The sequence below is a fragment of the Schistosoma haematobium genome, chromosome 1, assembly GCF_000699445.3.
Source record: "Schistosoma haematobium chromosome 1, whole genome shotgun sequence".
NCBI lineage: Eukaryota > Metazoa > Platyhelminthes > Trematoda > Strigeidida > Schistosomatidae > Schistosoma > Schistosoma haematobium.
This window is the reverse complement of record NC_067196.1, coordinates 81,061,059-81,085,540: the sequence shown is the minus strand read 5'-3', so window position 1 is coordinate 81,085,540 and position 24,482 is coordinate 81,061,059. Positions and strand designations below refer to the sequence as shown.

Below are 24,482 nucleotides of genomic sequence, written 5' to 3'. Positions count from 1 at the left end.
GAATTTGGAACGTTGCTATACGAATGGAACATTATAAGAAAAACGAACAGTCCTGAACAGAACAGATGACTTTGCCCAGCAAGATTCTGTAGATCGTCGACAAAAATAAGTGAAAATAACGGTTCTGGAAGCAGAGCACAATACTCCTTATTTGAGTAAGTTTTTACGTCACAAGATGCTACTCACTGAGGTGCATCAGCACTTTTGTGAAATAATTTTTCCCGTGTGATACAATGCAGCTGAGCAAAATTTTAAGTAGTAAAACCAAGCACCCGAAGTAAAATGTCAATATTTTATGTATGATGTGTTATGTTGGACCAGTAGATTGTCACTGACCCGTCGACCAGTGAACTGGCAGGTAGACCACTGAGTGTCGAATAGTTTATTGAGCCCCGCCGTGGTTAGGATAAATCAACGTTCATCAGTCAGCTGCATGTCATGGCTCGGCCCATGCAGCGATGGAGCATCTTTGTGTTTCTGTAATCTTTTCTTACTAATACGACCATTCAGTAATGTCATGTTTGTGCTATTTAACCATCTGAGTAGCAATAGCTTTGGACACCGCAAAAGGCGATAAACCTAGAGTAATTGCCTCCATAATGTCGCATTATTCTCTTCCAGCTCGAGTAGACCACGATCATCCACAAAGAACACCTAAATTGATGATCTACGGTAGCTCTAAGCTAGACTGCAAATTATGGAACACGTACATAATACAAAGCATATGAACATAAATATGAATCTTATTATCCTATATAAGCAGATTGAGTCAGTGTGCTTGCCTTTTTTCTAATTTGTTGACTAAACCCAAACTATTAGCAAGGTGTCAACGTTTTACTATATAAACGGCCATTTGGCTCATGAACACATATATAACACGATCTGCCAAATATAAATATTGCCGTACACCCTGTTTAAATGATCTATTCTGATTGTTATACATCGAAGTGAATTAACCCAATACAATATTCATTCCAAATTTACATAGATTTATTATGGACATAACTAGATAACACTTTCAATAATAAGTATCTGTAATTGGTTTGTGGATAGTTTCGGGTTTAAATGATCATTATATAATTCACTTTAACGACCAAGTTTTCAGATCCTGCGCTGCAGAACATCTAAGAAAACGACTGTTTAGTGCCTTCTCTGGAAATAAAGATTTGAAAAGACCTGCCATACAAGTTGACGGTTTGACGGCTTGAGGTTTCGAGCCAAAAACTTGGCCAATGAGCCCAAAACTAATGAGAGAGGGTTTTCCGCATCTTAATACTATGGAAACAGTAGTTGGAGCAGTTTTAAATCAAAGCTGAATACATAAAACGCTTCAGATTGAACGAGAGACAGTATACGAAATTCTGTAATTTCGTGAATAGTAAACCCGTATACAGGATTACTATCTACCCTTTAACTTTCTTCAATCCCCTGAGTTTTAATCCTTCAGTAAAGCAAGTTGTGCGGAATATTTGTAGGTCTTGTATTGTTTGCAGCCAGGTTATGAGTACCAGTGTTACTTCCTCGTTGAATGGTTCTATTAATTTTGTGCTCAGGCTCGGACACATTGGCGTTCCCAGTAAAATCCGGTGATGAGATCAGGGAGAACATCGGGACGACTTGCCTGTGTCTTTCTTGTAGTGCTTTCAAGATCGGTCACTTTGGGTTAAGTGGTCATGATAAATACATAATCGCTAACCATCTTGCAGCTTGTTGCTTTGCGATCAGTCTATAGTTTCTCTTATAAAGATTACAGTTGCCATTGGAAGTCTTGATTGCACGGATCGATAGGCTTTTAAATGAAATCTAATGAATATATTTGGTATTCCGCAATAGCTTTGTACTATCTGCGAAAGACAGAGACCAGGTACTGTATGTTTGTAAATAACAACCCAGCTATTATTAATATGTTGACTTCCGTGGGCCAGTGCGAATGTGTTATTTTCAATGAAAGTCGAGCTGCACAGACATTATGAGTGCTACGGAAGGAATTGTATATAATAGCCCCAACTGATAGTTCGTGATTCTTATAGAGAAGGGAGTCTGTGAATACATTTAAACTTTGCACGAAATAGACTCAGAAAAAGTTTGAACTTGGAAGTTTCCACACGGTCAAGTCAAGCTCAATAAATTTTAATTTCAATCCTGTCATACTATTCGAAATAAACCAAGTTGACTGGAGCAGTATGTGGTCAATAAAAATATCAGGCTGTTTCTTTACCAAGATAGGTTTCTGAACACGGCCTGTCTGATAGCTGAACACAGATTCATATTACCTCGTCCCTGTGCCAAACCCTTGACGGGTTGACCAGCAGGACCAGCCTAAAGTCAACTCTGAGTCCTTATTGGTCCTACTCGTTGAGTTCAGAACACAATCTCAGCTTTCGCTGTATGAATAATGTATTTCAGACATACACAGTTTATACATAAACAAGTCAAACCGCATCACACCACAAAATAGAAATTAAGCTATACAGGATCAAGCTTGAAGTGAGAGACTGTAACTAATGGGTTGGAAATAACTTACGAATAGTAAACCGTATAATAGTAGTAAGTAGGTCGAATGAAGGCTTATAATTATATATATATATATATATATATATATATATATAGGGCGAATTTATCCGCAACGCAACTATGCGAACTTAATGTATCGCCCAGGTTCATCTGTGCGTTCAAGTAACCACAGATTTTGTCATTTTGTAACGTATTTTTAATCAAATAACTAGATTATGTTGTTAATTCTGCTCTGTTTTTAATTTTTATTCGCCACGTCCGACTGCGTTACACTGTACGTTCATTACACGCTGGAATGATATCTCAAGTAATAGTGAGATTAATCACATAGTTGATTGTTTCCAGATAGACCGTCAGTGCATGATGTTACTGAAGAAAGGTTTGTTGTACTGTGAACTATGTTTTTTAATGGACAACTGACTGTTATCTTCAGTCTCGAAGTAATATATATCCTTTATCTTCTGTTAGGTAAGTTCGACTGGCCTATATTTCGTGTGTTGGTTTTATCGGCTTAATTATGTCCATTTAACTACTTTGAACAACATGTCTATGGAAATGAAACAATAATTATGACACTTGCTTAGTTTAGTATTCTTGGTTGTCGTATAGTTCAGTTTAGTCGGAAGAATTATGGTATACTTAAGTGCAGTGCTTGAAGCCTGTAACGAGATAGATCAGTTTAGTAAGTAGAGCTACCTGTTTCTATTGAGTATACTGATTGAAATCAGTCTGATTGAAAATAGGAAAAAAATGCCTTCGGTACTGTTGCTGTCATACATTGTAAGATAGCTTTAAGCATGTTTGGTGTTTATTTCTAGACTGTACATCTATCACTGACCATATTTCAAGATTACTGTCATCAAACAATTTCCCAAGCAATAACATCAGTAGCAGGATAGCTAAGCGCTTGAGCTTTTAGTTGCCCGCAAAACAGCAGTATGCAGTCGTAGAAGATGAGTGCTCTGTGTCTCAATTAAATGTAGCTGGCTGTGAATAAATGTTATGAATCTTTTTGACAACTGGGACTTTTAGTTTATCAGACACTAACTCTGCTTGTATGTCTTCCTGTTAAACTAGACGCAGATGCATGAGAATACTTAAATGGGAGCAAAATAATAAAAGTATTGCGATACGGCACTAAGCCCATGTGATGCTTTGCACAAGTAATAGTAGCTGACCTGATCTAATATTCATGAGCTTGTAGATCACCAACGTAGATGATCTATGTCGAAATGATTGGAGGCCTACTCGAGTTAGACGTGAATGGTGTGACGAACCAACTAACGTCGAAGTCACACCTCGTGGTCAGCACCTTACGCGGACTACCCCCATTGACGTAACAAGGTACTATAGATGCTTTGAAGACTGTACAACACAAAGAACGTTATTACAGAAATATATTAGTTAAAGTAGGTACAAGCGAAGGTAAGACCACTGCTGCATGGGCCAGTCCATGCCATACCATTAACTAATGCGCGTTGGTTATACATGACCTTGGCAGGGAGCGACGATCTGTTCGACATTCAGTGATCCAACTGCCGGATGATTTGGCTAGGGTTCTGTGACATTTCACTGGCCCTACAAACTCAAGGTAAATCACAACTGCATAAATTCTTTGCTAAAAAACATGTAATTTGATTATTTATCTATTCCACATTTCTGATTAAATTCATTACTATTTTTTCATTTAGAATGCAACAGAAGTGAGCCTTCACAGATCCTAAGAACTGTTTCGCCCCTAGAACTACGGTCCTATGAAACTTGACGGGAGACCCAACTAACATCGGATTATAAAAAGGATGCTGAACGTCCATTTTAGTCTCACAACCACTTCCAGTACTTTCTGAGTTACTCCTTTTACCCTTTCGTTTGGAAAAAACAACAAAGACTGCAGCTTAACGTTACCAATGCAACTTTTAAACGGGAACCTGGTTTAAACCTTAGTTTGATATTCGATTCTTAATAAAAGTTCCTGAATAAATTTTCAAGTCTAATGCTACTTTGTTTTATCTACTTAATCGTTGCAAGAAAATTGTGAAACACGAGCTTCTCAGCACCTAGTTCATATGTAGTAAATTTAAATGATTCAGCACATATCTTCGTCATTTTCTTGGGAAACCTACAGACTCGGGTCCTCTCATAACTTATTCTAACCACCATGAGTTGTCACGGCAGCTGATGGACACACGTTCTACATCCTAACCGTACCTGCGTCTAGTCTCATAACTCCTTATCGAAATGCCGTATGATAGGCAAGCAATGCCCCTACCCGCACTAATGGAACACTAATAACTCAAAGGCACCCTGTATGGTGCCCTACAGTGGTCTACGCACTCGCTTAGCTCCTTAGTGAGAATATTACTACAGTTCTGCTAAAAATCCCATGAACCCCCCTATCTTCATCAAGACAAATAAGTTTATATTTGCTGAATATAACAATTTTATTTTTCAAAAGTAAGATATAACAGTTAGAATTAGAGTAAAATGGTAGTATACAGCAGATACACGTGGTACATGTCTTCATCGATTAGCTGAAATAGAGAATACTGATATTAGCTTAACAAGCTTATTTAAAAGACTATTGTCTACTTTGAACTTACTGTGTAAGAAAGTTATACTGGGACTACGAATAATGTAGAAATCTAGTCATCCAGGGAGTACGAAGCACTCAAACTGGAAGGCAGTTGTCCAAAAATAATTCGAATATGAAGGTGAGAATTTGCAGGTACTTTTCATCGCAAGGGTGAACATATTAGGCACCGGTTGACATCATACCGTAAAAAAAACAAATTTGCGAGTGTTGAAATATGATCTATAAAAAAGTGAGCTTAATAACAGTTAATTACCTTTTTACTCCCTGGTCATGACCCTTCGGCTTCCTTTTATGGCCAAAACAGCAAACATACACTACGCACTGATAGCAGATTTCCGGCTTTTCAATGTTAAGCTTGCTTTAACGCACTACGTAATGAGTAACGAACATGCGAACAGTTAGAGTCACAGGCGGCAGCAACAATTATTTTAGCTAAAAAAGCGAACTTCGGCTTTGTATATCTAAAAAACAAGTCAAAACAAAACCGATTACCATTTTAAAACATAAGACTAGCCAGCTTGGCTGAAGAAATACATTGATTTGAGTAGAAGCAGCAAAAACAATGCTGATTCGAAATAAATTTCACACCAACGTATAGAACATTACACTAACTGCGGCATTAAATTACATAGCTACACAAAAGAAACAGCTGAAAAAAGCACAGAACGAAGACGGCCGTCCGCCAGTGCTTACAAAGATGGCGGATATAATAATTCCCACCTCATTCTGTTTGGTTGCTAAGGTGAATGCCACATTTACGAAATTGAGTTGCGTTTAAAAGCACCCATATATATATATATAATCTAGCTACTTAGTTGCTTTCCAAGGGGAATACATGTAATAATATTCCATGAATTATTCCTAGCAGTTACCTTTTATTTATTCTTCTTTAGGGTATAACATACAACTACTTCATCCAACTGGAGTTTCCTAACATGGCTGGTTGACTGAAAACTAAACACCACATTTAAGAAGGCCGTTCCGTTACTTAGCATATCTCAGCCACTCTATACAAAATCGTCAGATCGTTAAGGTCGCAAGTGCGTTTAGCGATATGATGTATGTGACGCATGAAGTGCAGTGCATGAGAGCCACATTCGATTAGTACGTGGCTGCACCCCTTCCAGAGAATTCAATACGGCAAGGCTAGTTCCGTTCTTCCCCTGTCACAATCGACCATTTTAAACCGTCAACGGTTCTGTATTGATTTGTTCTACACTTTGATTGTGTTGCTTGCATTCACTGGTGTTGTGCATTTTTCGTTGTGAATTGAAGCAGTCTTCCGGAATTAAAAACTCTGTTATAACGCAACCAAATGTTATCTTTCGAACGAATCTATACGTGATCTATCTAGAAAGGCTAAGAAACACTTATTTGTTGCGTCACATCTGTAGAATCCAAACTACGGTTTGGATATATGAATAGCTGTCCAGGTACGTTAGACGCGCGCCCTTTCCCGTCGAAATCAAAACAAGTAATCGGGTAAATAGCGGTTCTATAATTCATCATAAGTTTATATGTAAATCGTTACCTAAACAAATGTTAACACCCGGCTATTCAACCAATAATTGTTCAATCAATCAAATCTAAATTACAATAAATAAAGTAGTTGATAAAAGATGGGGGAAAATTACCAGTCACAACAGATGAACGTTATTCTATCCTGACTGGATAGAACACAAACAAAAGGAGGAGCAAATCAATATGACTACCACCAAGAACAATTATCAAATAAAACAACACTGATGCAGTTCGGGAAGAAACACGAAAACTTAGTAAAAGCATAATAAAAATAAAAACTGTAATAAAATACAAATATTAACCATCCAAATGTAATCAAAAGACAACAATGTACAACTAAGGGGATCAATAGGAACAAAGGGCAAGTATATACATGGAGGGATTTTCACAAACACACAAAACATTAAAAATGGATCTTACAACATCCTTTATCAACTTGTTTATTTATTATAGTTTAGATTTAATCAGAATGAACAAATGTTGGCTGAAGAACTGTGGTAATGTTTGTCTAGGTAATAGTGTACATTTATGTTTTTTAATCAAATTTAGAACCTGCATTTACCCAATCATCTTGTTCTAGTTTCAATTGGGCGTCAGTGTGGCGAACATCCAGCGCGCATCTAAACTAACTAGACAGATATTCTTCAGTCCAAACATTAGTTTGCATTCCACAAAATGCATGACGTAATAATCCATCTTAAGTGTTTCATTTGACGGGGTTGTTATTTTTTATTTTCCTTCCTGCATTGAGCATTTTTCCTCATCCAAGTATAGAATAATCATACATTTTTACTTCTCAGTCTTCTATGGCTGAATGCTTGTTAATTGATTTTAATTAAGATCCGTCCTTATTATCTAATTTTTAGTTTTATGATACCAGACACATTACAAGGCCGTGTTTAGAAGATCGCAAGCACACAGTTTAAAGTGGTTGGTCACTTCTGTTCACCGTTGTTATAACTCTCTCTTCCTTCGTACCGTTAATGACCCAGCTATTCCTATTGCTTAGTATTCTCGGACACCGATTCACTCGACAAGTCCCCAAATCAGAACACGGTTGAACAGGAAAAAGATTATATTCCAAATAGCAAGTCGGAAGCACAATAGGGGAAAACGTCGGTATATTTATAGTTTTTACATAAGAAGATTCCAGAGTATTCTCCGACTATCGACTAGTGCTGACTGGATAAGAATCAGCCAATCAGCGTGCACCAAAACAATCATGCATTGAGCATGCTTTAATCTAGTCTATGTCCCGCTAACACCTCCCCTCTGAGCAGATTCGTAGGATCTGGTACTAGGGTCCAACTGCAACCGAGTGACTGGCCTGTACTTTCGATTAGTCCATCGTCTAGGCAATAAAGAAGTATCACTCTTTTCTTGCACAGAAACTGATGTGTCTATTCCCGGCGTTTTGATTTCAAAGGTGTCTAGCAGAACATCAAGAGGTAATCGATATTGAATCTTGTTGCTGGCTATCGAGGTTGCTTTCAATTGCTTAGCATGACGTACCCAAACTTCCGAGCCAACTGACACCTCGTAAACCACACTCCCCTTCTTTTTCAAGATCCGACCAGCTGTCCATGTAGGATGTTTCCCACGATAGTCCATAGCAAGCACTTTTTGTCCCACCGTGAACAATCGTCTTTGTGCCCCATGATGTCGGTTAAACTGAATCTCCATCGATAGGTTTCGTTGGGGTTCAATAGCTGGCGTAGGACGGATGACATCGAAATGTGTACGTATCTTTCTTTTCGGTTTTCCTAGTAACCTATCACCTGTCTTCTTTGGAAGTACTGGGGTGTCCAATGATGAACGCGATACGTTACAGACACTGTTAATTGGTACATCCATTATTCCAAGTTTGTCTAACATATCTAGACCAAGAAGATCAAGGTTCGGCCGTTCTGTTAGGTAACATATTCCTGTATAGTTAGTTCCATTGAAGGAAAATTCACACTGTAATTCACCAACCAGTTTTAGCACACCACCTGATGTGTTTTTAGCCGTTTTCTTAGATGGCTTCATTGGCGGTTTACCCAGCAAGTTATACGTTTCTCTAGACACTAACGTGATATCTGATGCCGTGTCAATTTGAAGACGAGCTGATATGCCGTTGATCTGGATGGTCATATACTTTCTCTGAATGTCATAGTTTGTTTGAAAGGCAGCTACCAGAGAAAGAGATTTAGACTCGGCTGATTTCACATGTCGAGGACGTTTATGCTTCTTCTTAGGCTGAGACGTACGCTTCGGTGGACAATGACCTTCTTTATGTCCACGTTTGTTGCACTCCTGACATTTATGCTTCTTGAATGGACAGAATCGTGCATAATGCCAATCACCGCATAGCCAGCATGCAGTCCTTGGTTTGTTACGAGTTGTTACCGGCTTCTGAACTTTTAACCTAGTAATAGTATTTACACTACCGCAGGTTAAATTAGGATTTACCCGTTCAATCAACTCGTTGTCGTGTCTGATGCTTTGTAGACGCTTACACTCATCTGTCAATGTTCTGAGTGTGACGTTTGGGTCTTGATCCAGTCGAGCTAAAAGTCTCGTCCTGATCTCAGCATCTTGTGGTGACTGAAGAGCTTTGATGAATATTAAGCATTTAAATTGGTCATCCGTCAACGAGCGTAACTTAAAACGTTCACATTCTCTGTTGACAATGTCTGCTAGAACACCATATTCATCAGCTTCGCGTTTCACCAAATTTAGACACCGATATCGAATACTAAACAACGAGGATGACTCGCCGAATATCTCTGACAACTGAAATACCGTCTCCTCGAAACTGAGCTCTCGAGGTAACTTTGGCAATATATGGTCAACAAAACGTGCATGTTCATTACTTCCCAACTTACGTACCAACAATCGGGTCTTCCACGCATCGTCTTGGTTACAGAATTCTGTTCTAAATGTATCTTCCCAACGTTTGAACCACGTGAGAAAAGTATTTCCACTTTCGGGATCATAGATGGATTCTGGGATGCTGCTAGCAACTGCATCACAAGACGTACTTGAAATAGCATGTGAACTCGAGCTGTGAATGTTGAGCTGTTGAGTCAGGGTCTCTAACAACCGCATTTGTGCATCAAGTTGTGCTTGCTGTTGTTGTAGTATTCGGTTAAGCTGGTCATCTGATATGGGCATCTTGAATTTGTTTTCCTTTTTCCCCGTCGCCACTGTTATAACTCTCTCTTTCTTCTTACGGTTAATGACCCAGCTATTCCTATTGCTTAGTATTCTCGGACACCGATTCACTCGACAAGTCCCCAAATCAGAACACGGTTGAACAGGAAAAAGATTATATTCCAAATAGCAAGTCGGAAGCACAATAGGGGAAAACGTCGGTATATTTATAGTTTTTACATAAGAAGATTCCAGAGTATTCTCCGACTATCGACTAGTGCTGATTGGATAAGAATCAGCCAATCAGCGTGCACCAAAACAATCATGCATTGAGCATGCTTTAATCTAGTCTATGTCCCGCTAACAACCGTCCGTCCAAATACATGATTCGTTAGGTTTTTAACAAAATTACATGTAAATACAAATTTTGTATGTAATTTTCTCTGTTCTAGTACGAAATCAAATTATTGACGAAGTGCGAAGTACCTCAGCACTACAACTCCCAGTAAACAAAGTTCCCTGTCGTGCAAATCACGTATCACATAACTAAACCTTTCAACTTAGGAGGTCAATGTCCAACATGCTCCCATTAACATGGTCGATTTTTTGATGCCTTAGTTTTCTCTCTTCTTTACTCTCTAGAAATATCTTCCCCTTCAAAATGAAATGCATCCTTAGAAATCCAAAGTTTCAGATTAAGACATAATATCTTCTATCAAACCTATAAAAATTGATTCATTTCACTCTATGTACATATTGCCCATAAAAATTGATTTTCGAAGATTAATCCGTACCATTGTAGTGGCATTGGACAATAGCCACACAATCCACAAAGCTGTGAACACGAGAGTACTCAGAAAATAGACATTCAATATTTAACGCGGAGAAATACCTAACAATGGAGAAGGCGCGAAGAAGGAATGGAATAAACTGGAGTTGATCGAGTGGCATGGCTCGGCCATGCAGGCGTGGTCCATCTGAATATTACCTTATATCTTCTATTCATATTAAATATATTGTTCCTTCTCTAGCCTAACCTTGTTCTACATCATGTATTGGTAATTGATACGATACAGTGAGTTGGTGTAGTCGATGATGTGACTTCCACGTAAGATCTTATAGATTAGGCAGTTATATCACGACAAATCTACAATTTTAGGATTAGGTCTATTATTAGAGCAGTACTAATACCATAGTAGACCATAATTCTACACCATCATCGAGGATATTCAAACATCATTACAAACGGTCGCTACAAAAGACCTGACTTTACTGTCAAATCACACTAGAATGACGATTAATTTCCTTATTTTTCATATTCTCATTAACATGGTGACATATATTATTTCACATCTACTTTATATATATCTACTTTACAATTATAAACTTAAAAATTTGTATTGCATATATACTTACCACGGCAAGAATCATAACGCAATTATATCGAGCTTGCATCGGGTGTGTAACGTGGACGCGATACCACTTTGGGAAATATTTTAAAGACTGTACCCCGTGTAGTACTAAGGCGTAAACCTAATCAATATAGCCCCAAGACATCTGCACGAATGTACCGTTATTTACTTTTATAGATATAATCTAGAATACGACCCTACTTGGGAAGCATACTGTAAGCAAACTAATGTTGCGATTCGTAGAGCATGTCTATAAAGATGGTGTGTAACGGCCCTGTCAGAAATATATTCTTGGTATAATATTACGGTTTATACTTATTTTTTATCAAAAACTCGCATATAAAATTAGTTAATAACTACACGTAATTGAGTTCGTTTAATTCATTCATTAAAGTCAAAACAATATTCGAATAACTTAAACGAAACACACATAAATACTCATGAACTATGCGCACACCATTGGAACGTCCGTGCAAATACATCAAACGCTAAAAAATAGAACGATACATACTTGCCCTTGGTCCTACATGCATGATTTATCTAACCAAAACGAAACCAGTTAGGGTTTGACCATCGGTCATCAATTTACATCTCAGCGGGTCCCACTATTTTAGAGAAACATGAAATATATAAACTGGCTGATAGCCTTTAATAAGATGTCTGAACCCGTTTTAAAATTCAACATAATGAACGCGAAGGTCAGTTACATTACTAGACTTCCAAACCAAAATGCATACAGCGAAAATGTGACTTATTAGTTGAAAACAGTTTCTCTACGCCTGTCGATTGTTACAGAATAGAAACTGAGCGGTTGCTCTTCTGTTACAAGTTTCACCACTTGCTGACTTTCCGAATCCAATGATCTTGATAACCTTTCACATACTATTGTTTTCGTTGACTATCAATCCCAAACTACACTTTTCTGTAAGGTATAAGAAGCCTCTTTGCCGTTTACTGGATGGGCCTATGGCCTCTCAAATGGTCGGAAAATTCCGGGTACAAATTGCTGTGCTGTGGTTTTTCGAACTATTTGTCTTGAAACATTGAAGAATTTCAGCTTTCACCATGAAGTAGCATATCTCTTACATATGAAGATCCTTGAACTTGCGAAGTAGAGCTTAAATGGAATGACTAGTTATATAATTAGCTCGAACATTATTAAATAATGTTTGGTGTCGGCTGACTTTGTTATAGTTTATGTAGTAGTTACCCGCCATTTCAACGATTTCATCGTTGTAACGTAGTCTTATGTCTTCCTCTGATTCAAGACGTGGAGTGCGTAAACGTACACATGACAGAGCCTTTAGTGGTCATTCAACTGCTGTAAACTCGTTACCTTCATCTTGTAATGGTCAAAAACCCCCTTCGAGTGTACATTTCAAGTCTAAATCTATGTCTACAAGTTTGAAAAGGTTTGTAATATTCATGCGAAATTACATACGTTTAAGAATACAAAAGGAATTAACGGACATCATGTCAGACCCTCCTCCCAATTGCAGGTATGATTTTTTAGTTGTTACTTTATTGTCAGTGCATTTCCGCGAGGAGATAATCTCTATGAATGGGTATCAACTTTATTAGGTCCTCAAGGATCAGTTTATGAAGGTGGAATATTCTTCCTAGACATTCACTTTTCTATGGAGTATCCGTTTAAGCCCCCAAAAGTACTGTTAATTATACGTTACGGTTAATCGTTTAGGTAATTTTTAAAACTCGTATCTATCACTGCAATATTAACAGTCAAGGTGTGATTTGCCTAGATATTCTCAAGGTAAGTTATGTCTGTACCCCAACTTTTTTTCCGGCTGAGTGGTAATTTGGGATATAAACCTCGATTATTCTTGTTTGTCCTTGTTGATAATTTGATTAACTTAAGTAGCTTTAGTCATAATGCTACACAATTCCACCTCATTTAGAATTTCAGAGATTTTAATGGGTAGCATTCGACCATCCACTTTATATAGTCTGGTTGTTTGTTTAATAGAGGATTTCTTTTGAGGTCCTGCCCAAACAAATTCACTGTAGTTGAAAAGTCGAAATAATGTATTGGTAATCATAATGAGAAAGATCAGATATTGAGAAAATTGTTTGGAAAGAGAGTACGCTGAATATGAGATATATTCTGGAGTTATCCATTGTGATTTTCACTTTGAAGCAAAAACTGGCAACGTCTTTTGGAGACTTTCAGCGTAAAGTAGACTTTATCAATCCAATGAATGAAAGTTGTTGATAGGCTAGTGATAAGATCCGTTAAATTGCATGCTGAATTGAAACTATCTTGGCAACTTCAGCGAGTTCATATCTTCGTACATAGCTAGATATTCAGCTGAAAATTCGTTTTTATTTTTTCCAAAGTGACCACTGTCATGTAATTATAGGATTTGAATGAACTTGTTTTTTTCAGTCTGTAGACTTTGAGTGATGACTGAGTTAGGAGAAACGCGTTTTGCTTATGCGAAAAAGTTTACGACTTGTCACATTGATATTTTTAGGAATCTTGAAGGTTATATAAACGTGGTATGTTGTTTGTGTACGAGTTTACTGACTGTTAGTCAAGGTTATTATATCCTTACTAATTATTTCCGGAAAAATTGGAAACTGTTGTACGGATACTATTAACAATCGTCACAGTAATATAGGTGCATTTACTCCCTATCTTGCTGCATAAATTTCCGCCCCATGGATTATACAGTTTACAGTCTGCAATTTTCATAACCTCTCCTCTCCCTTTCTTCAGGCTTCCCTATCTTTATTAGTGTGACTAATCTAGATAATACGTTAGTATTAGGTCTTATAATGCTAACGCAGGTGAAACACTAAAACTAACATTCTAAATCTAGCCGGTGTTGGCAATGAAAATAGGCATCCAATTATGTGGAGGTGCTTCTAACTTAGTCAGTCAGCTACAACGTAGCGCCTTTATGACCCCAAATGCCCTGATACTGCCGAGAGCGGGGAGAGTCTGCTCTCCCTCTCGAAATGCCCTCACATGGCCACGCGTATATAGCCTCTGCCAGGGAAGCCCTAGTCACTGCCTTCTCGTGGCGGGGGTGTTGTTTACGAAAATGAGAGGACGAAAAGCGAATGTCCGGCGCTTTAACCGGATCCCAAACCAATTCAGTGGTGCACATGGGCTCCAGTATCCTGCGGGAACAAATGGCGTATGAACCAATCGTTGGTCACCGGCATCCATGGGACTCCATCTCCTCACGATGCTCCACTGCCTTGTGGATCAGACCCTCAGGTCGAAGGATCGGGGTGTGGCCCCCTAAGATAACCATTTGCTTCGGTTTGGGCACCCGGGCAGTATCGCAGCCCTCACACATATCGAATGAGATTTGTGTGGCGTATATGTATTTGGTGCATCCTTGTACCAATATCTATGTGTTAAAATAAATAAATAAATAACAACGTAGGACCAGGCACATATATGCATCGGTCCAAGTTGCCATACCTCATTAACACAACAAGATGGACACCTGAGTCATAAAGTAGTTAATTCAGAGGTGGTAATATATGAAAGAAAGATTGCAATAAGTATGTAGTACAGGAAGAAAGAATTAGTTCGTAGAAAGAAAGATATGAAGCGATTTTAATCTCTTAGTTTAAAGGAAGACAGAGAGTGTATACACCTACGCCATTGTGATCGATTCTGAGCCATGTCACCAAGAGTCTCCAACCATCGGTTACGATAGTCACGCGGACCCCAACCAAGCAATCTGCATCCACCAACATGGCTCAGACTAGAGGTTAGTGTCTTCAAGCACTGATGCCACGTTTTGGTTTGGCCGCCCCTAACTTTCTTCCAACCATCTCCAATACCGGATAGCATTGCACGTCGTGGTAATCGGTGTTCAGGCATACGTAACATGTAGCCCAACCATCTCAGTCGATGAAGATTCACAACCTCATCAACTGATTTACCATCATTCCCTAATACCCTGCGTCTAACCTCACTATTACTTACCCGGTGATCCCAGCAGATGTGAGCAATATTTCTAAGGCATCTGTGGTCAAATACTAATAGCTTACGAGTGTCTTCTACTCTTAATGGCCATGTTTCGCTGCCGTAAAGTAAAACAGAACGGACTGCCGCGCAGTATACCCGTCCTTTTATTGATAGAAGGATATCTCGCCTTCGCCAAAGGTGACGCAAGTTGGCAAAAGCCAAGCGAGCTTTTCGAATCCGTGCTGAGATTTCGTCAGACACCAACCCATTAGGGCTGATCAGACTTCCAAGATAAATGAAGTTGCCAACGCGTTCGACTGCTTCACTCCCTATCCTTAGTTCAGATGTTGACGCAGACCAGTTCTGAAGCAACAACTTGCATTTAGAGGGAGAGAAGCGCATTCCAAACATTCTGGCATTGTTGCTTAGTGCTACCAAAAGACTCTGCATTTTGTCAACGTCTTCACCAAACAGGACTATGTCATCTGCGTATTCTAAGTCGATAAGTGGACCTCCTGGATGGAGATCAATACCCGAGAATTCAGTCGACGAGAATGTTATTTCCATCAATAGGTCTATGATTAAGTTAAACAAAAATGGAGAAAGTGGACAGCCTTGACGGACACCACTTGAGGTTGCAAAAGTAGATGACAGTTCGCCATAAGCTCTGACTCGACTGGTAGTGTTCGAGTAAAGAGTCTTCACAAGGTTTATGTACTTCTGAGGTACGCCTTTCAATGACAGACACTGCCACAGAATCTCGCGGTCTACGGAGTCAGATGCCGCTTTTAAGTCAAGAAAGATCACCATTGTCGGACGCCCAGAGGTATGCCTATGTTCTAGAACCTGACGAATGGTGAATATGTGGTCGATGCAGCCACGACCAGGTCTGAAGCCAGCTTGATTCTCTCGTGTTTGCAGTTCACGAGTCTTATTTAGGCGTTTGATAATTATCGAGGCTAGTATTTTAGATACTATATTAGTTAAACTAATCCCTCTATGGTTGTCACAGGATGATTTAACCCTCTCTTGTATATTGGGACGATAAGTGATTGTGACCATTCTGATGGAATAACGTCTAACTCCCAGATCTTAGGTAAAATATTAGTCAACCTAATCGCTAAAATTGGACCACCATCCTCAAAGATCTCTGAAGCCAATCCATCTGGACCAGCTGCCCTTCCTCGTTTTAGATTAACTATAGCCTCTTGAACTTCTACTAGAGTTGTTGCTACCTTGACGCGGTGGTCGGGCTTGCCTATCGTGATGAAGCAACCGAGCTATACTGGCTGGAACAACCGTTCCTCAAGGTCCTACCATGTCAGACAGGTCGGTTGAAGAACGGTGAGACTAAAAGCAACAAGCACAAGGTCCGAAGGCGAAGTCGTACTGCTGACTGTACAGAGGTGTGACAGCAGTAAGGTGTTTCCTTCAGACAACCATCATGGCAGCGATGCTGCCTTCCCACAAGGAGGGATGGGGTTAGAAAAGGTCGACCCTAAAAATGCACACCTCGCCTTATCCCACGGATATCCGTCTCAGGCGGTAAGGTTTCAACAAGTACAGAGCTAACACGAGAACTACTCACATAAAGGTCGTGTGTGACCGACCTCAAGCAGTTGTCCCTTGGGCACTGAGGTCAGGCTCTCAGGTCACTGAGACCACCTCTAATCCAATTTCCTTTTCAGGCACCTCCAGAAGAACCCTTCCACGGTGTGGGCAACCGGGGAATGATAACCGCCCTCATACCTCTGACAGCACTCAAGACCACTGTATTCATAATCAATTTCCCTCTTCAATCCCTATTATTCCTCCTACATCGACTTTCACCTCTAAAATTCCTCTTTCGGCTCCCCCCTCAAGTGTCACCACAGCCAACGATTCCAGTGATCAAAACACTGTCCCAGGTCTACTGAAACCTCTCTCCAAACTACATATTGGAGCCTTCAACGTACGCACCTTATGTCAAATCGGTCAACAGGCCTCCCTGGCTTCTAACTTACCTTCGAGGATGATAGAAATCACTAATCCTATTGACTAACTTCATAGAAAAGAAAGTTATCTGTAGAGTAGCTTATAAATAGAGGTTCCATTACCATAACTGGGTTCTGCATGCAGTTCACTAACCTGACTATTCTGTCACTACTTTTTATACATTGAATAAAAAAAGTATTTTACGGAATTTCCGACCGTTAATCTTATCAATTTGTGGGAGGTCATTTGCATGCTAACAACCAAGTACTTGGTCACACTACAAAACTTCCAGCTAACGTTTTACAAAGGTCCCGACTGATTCCGATGACGTTGTTTCTATCCAGATTTTAATAGATCACTACAAAATTTATAAAAGTAACTAACAAATTATTTAAAGCGGACAGTAGTACAGATAATCAATTGTTTTTTATAATTCGGAAAACTGAGATATTTATTAATGATATGTCGAATTAATCTAGCATATAAGAATTGCCATTATAACTTTGTAGTTCATGCAGTTTAACAAAAAACTGAGATTGAAATGCCTATCAACAGTGGGATCCTGTATTAACATTAGTTCTTTATGTTTGTCAGCCAGTGAGCTTAAACATGCTCTAACGATACTTTTTCGTAAAATCTGTTAACGTCAAGGTAAATTGTCGTGTAGAGTAAATATTTGTTGATATATTTGGTTTTCTTAAATACATTTAACCAGCAATCCCACCATTTATTCCCACCTCTTGTCTCTTCGTACCTTAGAATAATTGGTCTCCTGCTCTTACCATTAGTAAAGTTCTACTGTCCATTTGCTCGTTACTTACTGATTGCAATCCTGCCGACCCGCTTGTTGGATCTATTGCTAGCCAATACATGCATAACAGATCAGAACATGATCGTATTGCACGACTGTGGACACAAAAATATGCAAATTCTGCTACTTATCCCTCTACTGGACATTCACATGGTATGAATGCGGATTCCGAGTCTTCTAGGAGAGGACCACGTATCACGCTGTCCCCCACCCCAAGATCATCAGATTCCGGGCATTCAGGCTTCGCGTCGTCAAACAAAGACGAGATTCTAACGGAAGTACCATGTACAGAAAGCAGTAGTGCAAGTGCCTGTACAAGCATTGGTGCTAGAAGTGATGGAGGAGAAAGTGTAGATGAAGTTCTCGAAGACGACACTCCCGTAGCTTCTACAGAAACAACTATTGCCCATTCATTCACTCCGGCTTAATATTTGAGATCCCTTAATCTTGTTTATTTACCTGGTTCTTTCGTTTCTTTATGATTCGTTCTAATTTAATCTATAGCTTGCTTTGTGAATCTTTTCTAAAAGATCATGCGCACTTTGTTTACTGTTTCCTAAGCGATTCCAGCGTAGCTACCAACATTCGTTTAGTTTGTTTTCTTATTTACATTCCTTTGTCGGCATTTTTTCTGATTACTTTCTGAAACAGAGAGAATATGGCGATACCCCACTAAATGTATCTCCGACTTTTTCAAAATCTCAGGTGTTAACTTTAGGTCTAACTGAAGTTGCGGATCAGTTTACACATATTTTATTTCTAATAGTTTCAAAGTGAAACTACTAACATCGCTGATTGTTTTCATAACTATTCTATGATATAAAAACATGACTTCTTAGCGGCTGTACAAAGTTATCACTGTTCAAGCTGATTAATAATCGTATGCTAACATGTATTATATGCTTATGTTTCTGAATCCTTTTGCATGTGAACATATCAGCATTTCTCAGTTGATTATTGTTTACTAGGTTATTGATGTTCATTAAATAAAGTACCTTTTAGAGCAAACAATACTAGTTTCTACCATAGCTTTTGTGATCACTTCAAACGTTATTTGTTTACTAAGTAGAATAATGAATTACGATTTTTATCATTCAAAAGGTTTTTCATTTCACAAGTCATATTCTAATAGTGGGCTGATACTCTTGTTATCAGTATAATTGATACTTATACATTTCCTGTCATTCTACTTTTGTTCCTTCTATAAGCGCTTGATTTTGAAATGGGAAGTAAAAATAAACTTGGAAAAGTTAGGAACGTGACTTTTGATATATATCGAAAAAGGAATGTCTTCTCACAGAAGAGGTTATCAATCTTCCCAAGTTTTCAGGATCGGCATCGTAATTCGTGAAAACGAGTAACAATCGGAAGTGCACACGTACCACTCTAGTAGTTTGTGAAATATATGTATTGAATAAACGTTCTTGGCTAAGCAAGAATAAACCGACAAGGTGTCCTACATTGTTTTTCTCGGAAAATCCCCAACGAACCATGACAGTAAACGTAAATTTAAATAAGTGTAAATAATGGAACTCAATGTATTAATACGACCAACCACGTATACAGCTCAAATATCCATAGAGTAACGTTTCAGATATTTTCAGACGCTAAGTGTCTTAACAGTTTATAAGTGATCATAGGGTGACTGCTGTGATTAGGGCATTCAATATGTAACTGGTTGGTTATACCGCTCCCACTAACTTATCATTTAGAAGTATGTCTTACCTTTCCTCTTAATAAATACTCATTGCCATGTTCAAGGCTTTTTTTTAAATAATAAATATCCAACAGTATTTCCAGAAAATGATAAGAATTTATCTTTTATTAAATATTAGTGGTAAAAAATATGTAGATATACATCTGGTTGTTGAAACAAACAAAAAATTAACGTGATAAATTGTGTTCTTATTTACTGAAAAGTAAAAATATATATTATAAATAAATAACAAATCAATTTAGAACAACTCATCGGAGCATACTATGTGTATTTTCGAAAAATACACCAACACGAGGTAGTAATTCATAGAACAATATGTAAGCATTATCATTCTGGAAGAGAATAAAGCAGAAAGAGTGAAATCTAATGAGTGATTTATAGCATATAAATGGTTTACCACAAATTTCATATCATTCATAACGTGGCTTACATGTTCATCGGTCAAAGTTGCAGTATTGCACATCAACAAAGAGAGGAGTACTGAGACGGGAACAAACAAGTTGGACTGTGTGTATCAGTAGTCTTATAAAAAATATTTATAGGAGATATATTTTAGTACAGACAATTATGATTGTGAATTTAGTAATGAGAGAATACTAAACTCAAGACTAAGGACGATGTAGTAGATCTGCGACTCATTATGAGCCAAAAAACCCAAAGCCTTCAAACATTAGTCAAGAACATCTGGTGATGTCAGTCGGCAATACTGCACCTTTCGCAGTTCCTGACGTTAAGAAAAAACTTACTAGTGTGGTCCAACCACCTAACACCAATGGCAATGGATGATAGCAGTGTCGCAAACTCACTGAAGTAAAAATCGTGGACTGATGGATTTTTACTTCAATAGTAAGAAAGTAACTTTTCATGACGAGGTCTGAAGGTCCTGGACCCTGTTTGATGAATGTAGGTAAACCGGTAAGTCTGCTACCGATACGTCTAAACTGTCCTCCTAGCCAGTTCCTATAACATGAACTACTTCTATATGTTAAGTGATATTGAGAGAGAAGACACGAACTACGAGTTAAAAATTTACTACAAGGTTGGCTCGTATACAGGAAAACAAGGATATTTGTGGGTTTATACACGACTTTGTGCCACTGGAGGTTTCCGAAACCAAACGCAGTTTAGATAAATGTCCGACCAACGCTGTGACACGCGATTCTAGATTTTCCAGATGTTTTTGCAATACTTCTGTCCAACGCTTATTGGTTGGGACTTTTTCTCGCGTTCCAGCGTCTCTAAATACTTTGATGAAGGACACTTTCGTACTCATCAATACCTTCATTCTTTAAATAAATGTAAATTCGCTCTCGGGTCTACTTGTAGCCTGGTTTACGGCGATGTTCCACTTTTTCCAGTGTGATCCTCGCCAACCACATTTTTCTCGGGCGAAATTGCTTGGGAAATTTTTGGTGCAATAAATTTGAAGTGACAATTCGGTGACCAAACATAAGACATGAATCAACAACCATAAAGGAACCACATCAACGAAAGTATTGTAAAGGTTCCAAACCAATGGTGCACATGGGCTCCAGTATCCTGCAGGAACAAATGGCATATGAACCAATCGTTGGTCACCGGCTTCCATGGGACTTCATCTCCTTACGATGCTCCACTGCCTTGTGGATCAGACCCTCAGGTCGAAGGCTCGGGGAGTGGCCCCCTAAGATAACCACCTGCTTCGGTTTGGGCACCCGGGCAGTATCACAGCCCTCACACATATCGAATGAAATTTGCGTGGCGCATATATATTTGGTGCCTCTTTGTACTAATATCTATGTGTTAAAATAAATAAAAGGTTCTTGAAAATGATGGTTTGACCATTTCTCTCAATGCCTTGTCATTTGCAGTGGCTTCTTTGATAAGTTCTAAGGTAACCAGTAGTCAACCGACTGCATCAGACAACACCTGACGAACTTTTATCTCACTTTCTATTGCTGACACGAGAGTGGCATCTACAGTTTTCATCTGGAATCTTATTAATCTTGATAAGGCACACGCTTGTCCAAAGGCTGTAGTAGACTGGTACTTGATCTTGAAATCGTAGCCCATAAATTTGGTTGCCCATCGTTGTAGTCAGCTAGCTGTGTGGACACGAATCCCTTTTTTTAACCCGAATACGGCTAGTAATGGTTTATGATGACGTCCGAATATCATTTTGTGGAACTTATTAACAGCAAAGATAATTTGAAGTGATCCTTTCTCAACATGGCAACAATTCCGTCCTGTTGTTGTTAAGAATCTAGCTAAATGAGAGATCACTTTTTCAGATTCAATACCATACTTCGAAGCATCTGATGCAGCCACAATACGTAGGAGAGGATCATAATGTGCGAGTAAGAGGTTGGAGATTAGGAGTTGCCTAATTTTCTCGAAAGCTGCCTGAAAATCTGTAAACCGAATCCATCTTGTATTTTTTTTACCAGTAAATGATTTATTGGGGCACGTAGGCGGTGGTGATCATAGAGGAAAGTTCTATAATGTCTAACCATTCCCAAAAGATAAATGAAACAGTAAGTTTGAATCTCATTTTTATTTTTCTGTCAATTAGTTATCAGGAAAGAGTTAGTTAACAGTAGTACACCAATCTATATTAGGAAATAAATACAACTAATTAAATAAGCAATTATACATATAACTTTATTTTAATTAAGAGTCGGATCTATTCTAATAAATTGCATTCAAATGACTCCGAAATGAGCAATTGGGAGTCTGTGTGATTATTATTATTATTCAAATACTAGTTCTATGCAGCTAAATAATATGAATTGCCTAATACACAAAAGACTTCTGGATTATTTTGTAATTTGAACTATACTACTAAGAGTAGAACAAGGCACATTCAAAGAAATACCTTGGCATTAATGAAAACGATTCGTGGAAAATCTTACAAGTTTTAACAATAAAATTGCTTTAATATTTTCATCTTATAATGATGTCTTTCTATAAATCATTTTATATCTCATATGCCATCTTTAGAAAAAGTAAAACAGTTGATCTAAACTGAGAAATTTAAGACTATAAATTTATCTTACAGTCTCACTAACTACATAGCAAATATAATGAATGGAACTCGACTGACTAAATCATTCAGCTCAGAGAAAATCCTCTTTTTCAAAAACCTATTTTCCAAATCATCTCAAGTTTCTTTAATATCGTGAGAATTATATATATATATATATATATATATATATATATATATATATATATATATATATATATATATATATATATATATAATACATGGATTGTACTTGTAAAAGTGATCCGACTGGAATAGTAATAGAAGCAGTGCTTTTTAGCAAATGAGAGTTGTAGCTGGAAATAATTAAAAGCATAATATGGCATTTCCTACGATAAACTGATCATGAATGGGACAAGAGTGAAATAAAAAGGTTATGAATACCCTCTTAACATAGGTTTGGAGTTCATAAAAATAGTAACCATGATCAAATTTAGGACTCTTAGAAATTATTCGAAAGAAGTTAGGATTGAATGAGTAAGAGGGATTTTCTCCGTACTGCCTTATTGACAAACATATCTTTTTGATTCAAAGACATTAAAATGTGATGTCATGCAGCTACTGATTCAACTTCGAAATTCAGTAATCGCGACAATCCAGTTTGATTTATCAAACTGATTACAATGCTACTTCATTTGATTCATCCAAGAAACAAGTACATCAGAGAAATCCGAGGACTTTGTTACACTAACAAATGCTATCATTTTGAATTCTGTAAATAACTTACTTGTATTTCATTTTTATCTAATAAAGATACATTTTCATCATCATATTCATACCACCGACCGTCACGGATGTTACGACAAAATGTTGTATCTGTTGAAATATCAAGAATGTTAAAATGTATAACTGACAAAAACAGTACGCTAGGATAAAATAATTCATTAAACAAGGGAACAGAAGTATTGCTACTGAAAATAAGTATTACTCAACGCATGCAGATAAAGGGGGAGGTTACGGAGTAGTTAGGACGAAGCAATCCGTTGAATTGTAACGCCAACAACTACTAACAAAAATGTAGGGATATCTGGAATGCTAACTTATGCACACTAGTTTAGGCTGGATAAAAATCTTTAGTTTATGTAAATATGATTTGTAGACTTTATTAACAAATACATTCATTGTCATAATAAACTAGGCAGTCAGTCAATGATGCGCAAAATGGAACCTGGTATGTATATGAGTCGGTTAAAATTGCCACACTACATCAGCACTGTGAGTAAATGAGGAAATAGCGATACATACTACTTCTATATGTCGATATCAGTAGCACACACCACAGTGTTAGTCGTAGTAAACCAATAATAATATGATTTGCAAATACAGTTAATCTGTTGAATAAAAAGTATAAAATAATCTTAAAACTCAAGATTTAAGGAAAGGCATTTGTACTTTTGCACCTAAATTTGAGTCATGGCACTCAGCATCTCCAGCCATTGGTCAGAATAATCGCGTGGACCTTAACCAACTAGTCTGTACAAATTATTATAGACCAGACCAACAATCAATAGCTTCATGTACTGATATCACGTTCTGGTTTGACTGGCCCTAGTTTCCTCCTAACTTTATCTTAAATCAGTCAGAATTAAAGAAAGGGGTGATTGGGTCAACACAACATATATATTTTAAGTACAATATTGGGTAGTAACCGATGGCAAACATTTAAGATGCTAGTTTTTGTTCTAATTGGAACGATTCAGATGTGAGTTTTTGAAATTCAAACCTAGTGCCTTGAAGTTATGTGGTTGAAAAGTTATTCGCTAAACCAGTGGATTACAAATATATCAATTTGATTTGTTCAAAGTAGGACGGAGAATGTGTCCAGAGATTTCAC

The 24,482-nt window shown here is 37.9% G+C and overlaps 2 protein-coding genes across 3 annotated transcripts in view; one reads left to right on the top strand and one right to left on the bottom strand.

Moving 5' to 3' along the window:
- Positions 1-12,348: 12,348 nt before the first annotated feature.
- Positions 12,349-18,337, top strand: UBE2E1 (ubiquitin-conjugating enzyme E2 E1; the record flags this gene model as incomplete). The annotated part of the gene is made up of 4 exons (XM_012943543.3): positions 12,349-12,674; positions 12,707-12,839; positions 12,875-12,946; positions 17,858-18,337. Exons 1-4 carry the CDS (start codon positions 12,424-12,426, stop codon positions 18,335-18,337), a joined length of 936 nt encoding a protein of 311 aa, XP_012798997.1. The 5' UTR covers positions 12,349-12,423.
- A 1,365-nt stretch (positions 18,338-19,702) lies between these two features.
- Positions 19,703-24,482, bottom strand: part of USP8_1 (Ubiquitin carboxyl-terminal hydrolase 8) — a 55,991-nt gene continuing 51,211 nt past the window's right edge. For both annotated transcript variants that reach the window (XM_051209819.1, XM_051209820.1), the window contains 2 exons: positions 23,376-23,464; positions 19,703-19,958 (listed from right to left, as the gene is read on the bottom strand). In XM_051209819.1, the coding sequence (XP_051075281.1) occupies positions 19,875-19,958; positions 23,376-23,464 (173 nt within the window). In that variant the 3' untranslated portion in view covers positions 19,703-19,874. The remainder of the gene's footprint in view (positions 19,959-23,375; positions 23,465-24,482) is intronic.